At 35.7% G+C, this 10260-nt stretch overlaps 1 protein-coding gene, 1 long non-coding RNA gene and 1 pseudogene across 2 annotated transcripts; 2 read left to right on the top strand and 1 right to left on the bottom strand.

Moving 5' to 3' along the window:
- The first annotated feature begins 1102 nt into the window (after positions 1 to 1102).
- On the top strand, positions 1103 to 6414 carry LOC7455929 (protein VTE6, chloroplastic). Its single transcript, XM_002317405.4, has 5 exons — positions 1103 to 1536; positions 2101 to 2354; positions 3794 to 3917; positions 5032 to 5136; positions 5939 to 6414. Exons 1-5 carry the CDS (start codon positions 1144 to 1146, stop codon positions 6023 to 6025), a joined length of 963 nt encoding a protein of 320 aa, XP_002317441.2. The 5' UTR covers positions 1103 to 1143; the 3' UTR covers positions 6026 to 6414.
- A 123-nt stretch (positions 6415 to 6537) lies between these two features.
- LOC7472329 (protein ROOT INITIATION DEFECTIVE 3-like) lies at positions 6538 to 8527 on the bottom strand (annotated as a pseudogene).
- LOC112329127 (uncharacterized) lies at positions 8348 to 9371 on the top strand. Its single transcript, XR_002984606.2, has 2 exons — positions 8348 to 8470; positions 8569 to 9371. It is a non-coding gene; the product is annotated as an uncharacterized LOC112329127 (long non-coding RNA).
- The last annotated feature ends 889 nt before the right edge of the window (positions 9372 to 10260 follow it).

The raw sequence follows: 10260 nt of genomic DNA, 5'->3' as shown, positions 1-10260 counted from the left end.
ATCTCTTACAAAATGTAGAGAAATTGTTAAAATAAGGGTTGAGACTGCATCTTAGATGATGTTTTTATTAGAGTCAAAGATGAGTATTTGGTTTTTAGTTTTCTGGATGGAGTTAAGGATCTTAAGGTGCTGGGTTTCAATGAGATGGTAATCCCACCATCCTTTTAACTGGCCAGAAAATCTAGCTATAAGGAGCTCATCTATAGCTTTATCTGAGGTTCCAGTTTAGGTTTTGTAAGCATTGGTTGCCATGATCATTTGTTGTAAGATGATCATTTGTTGTAAGGTGTTTATGATATTATATTCAGACATTTCATCTACGTTTCATTCATAGATGGAATAAGCATTGAATTTGCATTAGTTTATAATGATTGGTTCATTATGGGTGGTTATATCAGCAACAATGGTTGTTTTAGGACTAAGATTCCTCCAAATAAATTTATTGATTTTAAGAGTTTCTTTTTGAAATGCTTCATCATCATAGGTTTGGGTCTAATAATTCTGGATAGTGTTTATGTGACTTATAGAGGTGTGAACTTGTGAGGGTTGTTGTTGACTTATGGAGTGTCTGGAGCAATCAGGGTTAAGGTGATTTTTTTATGGTTTTGAAAAAACCATATTTTTTGTTTTGAAATTTGATTTGCCTTGATTTTATGATTTGGTATGCAAGTTTTTTAATTTATGGTCTATAAATTTTACAGTCTCAACATAAAAAACAATAATTTTTGGATTTGTTTTTCTAAAGATCTGGTAACTGGTTATCAACCGAGTATATATATATATTAAATGGTATATGATGCAAATTACGTAGTTGATATATAGTTTTTTAAAATACATGATATAAGATCATTCAAACAAATAATAAATATGTAAGTCAACACTAGATACAAGATATATAAATATAAAATAGATATTAAATGATTTATATAGACATATAACTGTATCGATCATTAATAATATAGCATTTATTATAAATCACTAATATATTTAATGAATTTTTTTTATTTTAAATTTGATGTATTTTTTTTTTTAAATATGAATTAGAAAAATAACATTATCAATGGGTATTTTTATTTTTTTTAAATGCTTCTTCTCCACCTGAGCTTTTACTCAAAAGTCAAACAGAACATAAAAAACATAAAAATGGCACTTTCGACGCTCCTCTACATCAAACACCCATATCCCTTCCCTCCTCTCCACTTCTCCGAATCACAAATTCACCCCCAAAAACCATTAATTCTTACTTCCACCCCAACATTTCCAACACTCAAGTCCCACAAGAAAATGCTCCCTCACAGACCACATGCAGTCTCAATGCAAGGAGTTCTATCAGACGCTATGAACTTGATCCAATCAGCACATCCCACTTGGAAATCAGCCCTTTTCAGCAATCTGTTGATTTTTGTTGTGGGGTCTCCAATTTTGGTATCCGGGCTCTCTCTCTCTGGGATTTTTGCTGCTTATTTGCTGGGCACTCTTACTTGGCGCGCTTTTGGAGCTTCGGGGTTCCTCCTGGTTGCGTCTTACTTTGTTATTGTAAGTTATAAAGCAAAAAAAAAAGATTGGATCTTTGCTTGCATGTATTTTGTTATTTTTGTTGGGTTTTGGTGATTTGTTTTGTTGGGTTTTTTAATGGCTAAAATAATTGAATTCCTTTTTTTTAGTGATTCAGGCGATACATTTTATGCCCTTTATGTCTTTTCTAGTTATATATATAATATTTATGCATGATTAGGTTGCTTGAGCTTTTTTCTGATTCTATAGAATTTAGATTTTGTACACTTAATTTTGAAATAATTAATTGGTCAGTCTGCCATAGATGTTGGGTCCTTTTCTGGGTTTAATCTGTAATGGTTTCACTTCTTTTAAGTGGTTGAAAAATATAATGCGGTGTTTTTATTTCTCTCTCTCTTTCTCTCATCTTATAGATTATTTTGTATTTCTTTCGTGCAGGATTTGAATTTTAGAAGTTAGAGCTTACTCTTAGCAACTGATTGGTTACAAATTGCCAGTTTTAGAGGGTGATTTATTAGTCATTGTATTTTTTTTTTCCATTCAAATTCTTGTTTTTAACAGGATTCAGTTAATTTATGCTGTCAGGGAACTGCAGTTACAAAAGTGAAAATGGCTCAGAAGGAAGCTCAAGGGGTGGCTGAGAAGAGGAAGGGAAGAAGGGGACCAGGCAGTGTGATTGGTTCAAGTGCTGCTGGTTGTGTGTGTGCTTTTCTGTCAATATTTGGAACAGGGGGACGGGCATTTATTGCGCTTTGGCAACTTGGCTTTGTAGCCAGTTTCTGTACTAAGTTGAGTGATACAGTCTCAAGTGAGATAGGGAAGGCATATGGAAAAACTACGTAAGTATTTCTTTTCTGTTTGGTGAGGATTCAGCAGTTCATTCTGAATTTTTAGGCTTTGATTTGGTCACTCTTGATTAAGCTGGATTTGGAATTCAGTGGCTTTGAATGCCATTGACCTATCGCCACTTAATAGCATCAGTCATCAGCCAGTTTTATTTAGTTTTTCATTGTTTATAGGTGATAGTTTTTGCTGAAATAACTTAGAAGCATTACTTGTTACAATTTTAGAAGTTCGATCATCTAGTTGGATCTGGATTTGGAACACTGGTGGCAACTGTGCTAATGGGTATCCTTCTAAACCTTGAGACAAGGATTATTGTGCTTAAGAAGGTTACTGGGATAAGAAAACTAGGACTGATTTAAGAAACTTAGGTTTGATTAAGACCTGTGTATGTAAATGAATTCCTTGGAGTGTCCTTTACATTGATGTATTAAGTACTAACCTTTTCAAGGAGGAGTGTTCATGAACTGTAGTTTATCACTATGTGAGAACCATGCAAGAAAAGCCTGATTATTTTGGAGATATGTTTTATGGACTAAACTTTCCAGTGATTAACTACCTTATTTTAATGATAATTTTCTGTTTGAGGTTTGCATTTCTTGTTTGTCGATGATTTTCAAAAGAATGAGTGCGATATGTTCCCATTATGAGTTTACACTTTTTAACAGAAGGAGTTTTGAAAAGAAAATGTCTAAAATTTAGATAACAAAGCATGAGCGATAGAAGAAGCGTAAATAATGATATTATGAAGTTGCTTTCTCAACGCTTTTGGAAGATTAATTCTTCTCTGGCAGGTTCTATATGGTATTTAGGTGATCATGACATCAAGCCTGTGTACTTTGCACATGTACCTAAATCTAACAAACTAATGGAATGCTGGTGGCATTTGCAATTAGCATAATCAGATCGTGTATTTAAGTTTCTTTGCATTCACTTGAAAAGAAACATGTAGTTATTATGCTGTGCCAGTGACAATTGGTAGTATGCATCTTCATCGATCATTTACCTGTAAAATGTGTTTAGTGCTTCTGATATATGAGTCACATCCAGTTTATTGCATTTTTATAATACATTTTATTACTGATAAGTATAAAAAGGGAAAAATAAATAAAATCCTTCATATGAAGAGACATGTTCTTGAAAACTCCCAAACACGTGTGCATGCACACAAGTTGAGCAATTCCTTGCTGTAGTTAGATTATAGTTTGTGAGAGTTGGCTTTTTATGAGTTTTACTTGGTAATCTAGGTAATGCTGGTTGGAATTGTTTCTTGCGATTTGATCATTGCATTTTCAAGGGTTTCAGTTTTTAATGAAGCTTGTATCCATAGGAACAAATTTGATTTGATTACCATGCTTTGATGCTTTTCTTAATCTTTTGTTTTGCTTTTGGACTATGAGAATTTTATAGTTCCACATTTATGTGGCTTGAGCAGGTACCTTGTTACCACATTTAAGGTAGTTCCAAGAGGAACAGAAGGGGCTGTCAGTGCTGAGGGAACACTAGCTGGATTGTTGGCCTCTATACTTCTTGCCTCCATTGGTTGTATCCTGGGTGAGGTATTGTTTATCATGTTCTCTTTATTATGCATAACCTTTTCTATTGCTTTACATTACTCTTTTTTTTTTCATCTGTATCATCCATTCTTATTTAGGTTGACTTGTATTCTTTTTAAGCATAAGAAAATAATTATGCAACCAAAAAATGTATAACTAAAATGGTCGTTAGCATTATGAGCATTTTTCCTGCCTTCTTTCTCTTTCTCACATTGCTTTGGTAAACATCACACCATTACATAACCTTATGCTATCATTATCATAGTTTCTCATTTTCAGATTGTGTTGTTATAGCAAAGGCAATGCTGATGGTAATTGTCAAATGTAAAATCTAAAAACAGAGTTTTGGCTTGATCCATATATTTTTATATTCTCCATTTAATTTCTGCCCCCAATCCCACATACTGCTTTGAGAAAAGTTTTGGTTTTCTTTTTACTATTATTTCTCATCAATAAGGTTATCTTTTTTTGTAATTACCATTTTTATTTCTGAAGCTAGTATTCTGGATACTGTTGTGATTAACTTTTATGAAACCTTGCCAAAAAAAGGAAGTAGCTTTGCCGAAAGAGATTTGGAAGAAACCTAGTATTATGGAGTCACTCCTATTATCTCCAAAGAATGATTACCTTGTTTTTTGTAGTTCTTTTAGATGATTTCTTCATTGTTCATTTTGTAAGTTTTGAAATGGGTTGTTATGATGCTTATGGTCCAACTTATCCCATAATAAACTTTCTTCCTATATTTGACATAAACAAATGTACTATTTAAAGAATAAACTAAGAAAAAGTATGCTGTAAGAATTAGGAAGTTGATTTTTAAGGAAGAGTGTGCATTTTCCAACATGAAAGTTGTGTTTAGGTTTGGTGCATCAGCAAAACCGTATGGTCTAGTGACTGGCTTCCAAATAGGGGTAGCCTCTTCATCTTCTAAACAGAGCATCCTCGCTCTGAATAGGATTCGTGGAGAGTTTACTGGTTAGGTGCACCCATTTTGACTACATTTGTATGCTGTTTCTTCAGATTATGTTTTAATTTCATTCAGACCATGTAGCAATATTTTAGTGTATTGCTTTTTTTGACATATTCCAATCATTCCCCTTTTCTTTGTATGAATCAGATAAATGCACCTGAAGCAGTTATATGTGTGATAGCATCCCAGATTGCTAATGTTGGTGAGAGCATAATAGGTGCTGCTTTCCAGGAGAAAGAAGGATTTCAATGGGTAAGCAAGCAAAAAAAAAGAAGAAAACTTAATTTATCATATGGAACTCAATCTTTTTTTTTTCTGGTAGGGGGTTGGGGGGTTATACTTTACAGGACTACCTCCTGATAAACCACTCCCCATCCCAGGAACCTTAGAAGGCTCAAGCTCCGTACTCACTGGCATAACAAACTATGGAATGCGGCCAGCAGTTGTACATGTTATGTTTCTCTGCTATTGTCAATATGTTTTGAGTTCTGATCAGCCGTGTAGAAGAGGGGGTTGCACTTCATTGTCTATGACTGTTGGGGACGATTAACCAGCTTGAACCTTACTTAAATTGATTGATGTGTTAGAATATGATTAGCTTTGAATCCAAGTTTGGATCCATGTAGCTTACCTGATTAATTTGGGATTGAGGATTACCTTAGTTGAGCTGACGAGTATCTGATTAGTCTGGATATAGATGCTTTATCTGTGAAACCTATTCCAACCATAGAGAAATAGAAAAATCAGGCAAATGAGATTTACCTTCTCTGTGTATTATGACTTCATGGCTCCTAGCTTTTCTGGACTCTCCTCTATTAAATGGACATGTTTAGGAAAGAATATTCTACACTTCTGAGTTTCTACAGATTATTGTGATACTTCATCAGTATGAGTATGGAAATATCCTGCAATTCTATTGCTATCTCGTGTGTAACTGCCTGATATTGCTGAGGTTGAGGATCTCATCAATCATTGATAGGCTGTTTGAGTCCGTGTTTGCCACTAAACCATTCCTCTTTCATGATATAATTTATGCTTCTGCTCTTTTTTGCAGCTCAATAATGATGCTGTCAATGTCATCAACATATCTGTGGGCAGTATTTTAGCTGTACTGATGCAGCAAGTCTTTCTCCGAAGCTAGGGTGCTTAAATCTATAAATTACTGGAAATTAAAATGTCTGAAAATTTTGGACTTTAGTTTCAACATCATTTCAGCCATCTATACATTCCATTGATGAACAAAGCATGACCAGGTGCAGTGCAGATAAGGTATTTTGCTCTGTTTCGCATCAACCTGCGAGATTGACTGTTTGTTATCTGCATACATAGCTCTCGGCTATGTTAGCAACAGAGTGCCAAACAAGGAGGCGTTTGTAAGTAATTCTAGTTCAGTTCGGGATAATATTCGTTATATAGTTGTTAGATACAAAATGTTACCAATTTTATCTGTATATTATTCTTATTAGCTGATGCATTAAGGCCTATGTTAAGACGCCAGACTAATAACTGGACAATGTGATCCTTTAATCACCGGAACCTTCTTTTTGTGGCAGTTTTCTGATGGAAACGATAATGGCTGAAATAGGACAACTAATTTAGAGGAACGTACAGTAAGCTTTTATTAAGCAGCTAATAAACCATATTTAGCCCTGCACGCACATGATAAACACATTGGATTTCCTTTCTTGAAGGTTGAGAAAAAAGGGAAGATTTGTAATTTCGAATCTGTTTACATGTCACCACTCTCCTTATGGCTATTCCTGCTGGTCCCTCCCTTGGCTTCCTTGAGAATGAGCTCCAATGGTTTCTCGTACGCTCCAACAGCAGGCTCCAGCATATCAATGGCTTTGCTCCTATCTTTTGCTGCCACCGACAAGACATCCTCTATGACTACTGTATCCTTTACTGATCTGGTAAACCTATTCAACTTCCCATAAATACACACTCCCATCTTCCGTAGCAGAAACCAAATTCTTCCCCTCATTCATAATCACCACTGATATGATCGCCCCACCATGTTTTTCACCGCATGTCTCCAATTCAAGCATTTGGGTAACTTCTTTTCTGCTTCCAACCTTCAAAAATCCCTCATAAATCAAACCATCTGCCCCTGCAGCATAGAATTCTGTCTCTGTTGGGTCCAAAGAAATCCCAGAAATTGCACATGGGAATGTAATTTTGCAGAGGTTTGTTCCATCCAGAAGACTCCACAACTTGCATGTGCAATCTGTTGAGCAAGAAATTACGGTAGAGTGGCTGGACCCCTTACAACAGCCGTAGCTGGACCATCATTTGCGTAAAAGCTATGAAACATGAAATTGCTAATATTCTCATCTTTTGTTTGCCCTACGATCTGAAAGATTGGCTTCACAATCACGGTACCATCATCACCGCCAGAAATTAGAAGTGACCAGTTGAAGTTTGCAGGGAAAAAAAAAGAAGAAAGAAGTAACAGCTCAGCCCAGCACATCATCTCGCCTGGCCAGGCCCAGGTGAGGTGTAGCTCCCGATGCATGGGCAAGCTATTGTACAGTAGGCAACATAACAATGTGATAGTGCTATCTCTATTATTATCCAATATTTATTTGTTTTTATATTTTAAAAGTATTTCTAAAAAATTATTTTTATATTTTAAAAGTGTTTCTAAAAAAATTAATTTTTTTATTTTTTTTATTTATTTCAAATTAATATGTTTTTAGTATTTTCAAATCATTTTGATGTACTAATATAAAAAAAAATTTAAAAAAATTTATTATAATATATATTTAAGTAAAAAATACTTTGAAACCACACTCCAAACTCAATGTACACATCTACAAAAGCTACATCGTCCATTTTTATTCTTTCGTTTTTTTTTAGCAATTAAATTAAAAAACTAACTTAAATATCATTCTCGTGAAGGAACTTGTTTTGCAGAATCATACTGGCCAAACCTCAATAACCAAGAAAAGTCCATTTCCAAGTGAAGTTTTTTCAGACTTCATCACTGTTAATTGTTGACTGTGAGGCAAGATACTGGTTTGTTATGGGCAGGAAATGATTTCAGAACGGGCCATGAAGGGATGGAAAGAGCACAGACATTCCCAGAAAGGCCACCAGCAAATAAAAATGACCCATCAAGAGTGGCATATCAAGTGGAGCTACAGGTTCAGAGACAGGCAGATGGTGAAAAGCTGTTGAGGACCACCAATTGTACAGGTGAATTGAGCCTGAAGAAGTGACCGAGGAGATATGAGAGGCATCAATATAAGCCTTTCCAGCAAGGACAAGGCCATGGCAAGGTGACCGGCTGCCAGAGAAGCGAGCTACGGTGGTGCCTGAGAAGAAGTCATAAGCAGTAATGGGGCGGTTAGTAGAGCTAGTAAGGAAAATTTCATGAGAAGACGACATTTTCTTCAGGTGGTACTACTGACGGACATGCAAGGTATACATGAATAGAGAAGGATGTCTTGTGATTTACATGGGGCAAACGTGGATTACGTGTTAAGGTTTTGTGGTCATGGGCGTTGAAAACGAGGTTGTTTATCATCAGCAATTCGCCTTCTTCTTTACTAAACCTGTTAAACTAGTAAAGTTAGTTCACAAGGTAAGAAAAAGACTAGTTTTGCGTCAGGTCTAAGTTTCAAGTTTCGTTGGCTAATCTCACCCGTCAAAATAGTACCTTAACCTTCAGTTCTATCACAGGCACCTTAAAAGTTCCTTCAGATGTATGTGGATATGAAAATTACAATGATTTTTTACCAAATGTGTGAGGTAAACACCCCATTATAGAGTGCTAATTAAATTTTCCACCAGCTTGGAGTTATATTAATGATCATATGCATGTACTCACTTCTCAAATTGCGACAGTACAGGCATAAATTAGTAGCCCATGGAACTTGTCAGAAACTAGCAGCAAAGTTCTATGGGCCTTCCTTGGTTCTAAAGAAGATAGGAACCGTGGCTTACAGAATGCAATTACCCCCATCTGCAACAATTCACCCAGTTTTTCATGTGTCACAACTTAAGAAGCACGTTGGTAATAGAATGGTGCAGGCAAGCTTACCTAGTTTCTCACAGGAACAGACTCCTCAACCTCGAGCAGTTTTAAATAGAAGAATGCTCAAGAAGGGACATCAGGCTGCTACACAAGCTCTTATTCACTGGGACATCCTCTCACCAGAAGACGCCACCTGGGAGTTTGCAGACGACCTCAAGCGCAGGTTCCCACCTTCTCTCTTGAGGACAAGGTCGAATTGAAGAGGGGAGCATTGTCAGGTGTGGCAACCTGAAGAAGAGAAGAAGCTACAGTATCTCAAGATTGATTTATAAATCAAATCGTTAGGCTAAGTAACTATTGTGCAATACGCACCGTTTCATTAAGTGCGATACGCACCGTTTTATTTGAAGAACAAACCCTGTGTCCGTAGGCTAGAACGCAGCGTTTTATCATCTCTTTTCAGTTATTTTATTGCAAGGTACTGTGCATTCTGGGCTGCTTAGAATCATCCCTTGCTTCCTGGATAGCCAACAGATTGGTGCAGTCAAGATCTCGAAGGAATTCTATAATTCACTGAACAGTAATAAAATCTCACCGCTTTGATTACCTTCTTTGACTAGAAACCGCCTAACCAGGGAGGTTCACGGAATTGCAAGAGAACTGGGCGTCTGTATGTTTTACAGATAAGCTTCTTCTGTATTGGGCTAAAGCTTTAACTAGACATTTTTTCTGGTTTTGAGATAAAATTCAGCATTAGATTATCTCAACTTGAAAAAATATATTTAAAAATATTACCATCAGCACTTGATTTTGATGATGTAGCTAGGGGTTGGCCAACATTTTTACAAATCTTTTAATCTTGTAGTAAATAGTATGTTTTCTTTTATTGGATTAAAGAAATAAACTTAGTATCCTTTTTTAGTTTAACGTGGGTGTTCGGGCCAGCTTGCGCGTACCTCGACTAATCCCACGGGCCCTGAAGTTAACGACCATGTAAGTCTCCAATGGCCATCATATGAGCAACCACAAGGCTCGAACTTGAGACCACAGAGGGAGCAAACTTCTTGGTCCCAAGCTTTTACCACTGGGTCACCACCTAGATGATTATAAACTTAGCATCTTTGTTTGTGTGAAATGTGGTCGAAGATGTTTTTGACCATAAAACCAAAAGAAAACATGTTAGGAATTAGAATAATAGAAGAAGACATGATTATGTTTTTTTTATTATTATTAATGTGAGTATTCGGGTTAGTTTACGTATACATCGACTAATTTTACTGGTTTTAAAATTAACGATTATGTAAGTCTTTAATAATCTTAAAATTTGTAAAATTTAAATCGATTATCTCTAAAAAAAATAAATTTAGAATTTAATCAATTAAATTATATTTAATATT

This window comes from Populus trichocarpa, chromosome 11 (assembly GCF_000002775.5).
Source record: "Populus trichocarpa isolate Nisqually-1 chromosome 11, P.trichocarpa_v4.1, whole genome shotgun sequence".
Taxonomy (NCBI): Eukaryota; Viridiplantae; Streptophyta; class Magnoliopsida; order Malpighiales; family Salicaceae; genus Populus; species Populus trichocarpa.
Note: the sequence above shows the minus strand (reverse complement) of the source record. Positions and strands in the feature narration are given on the sequence as shown.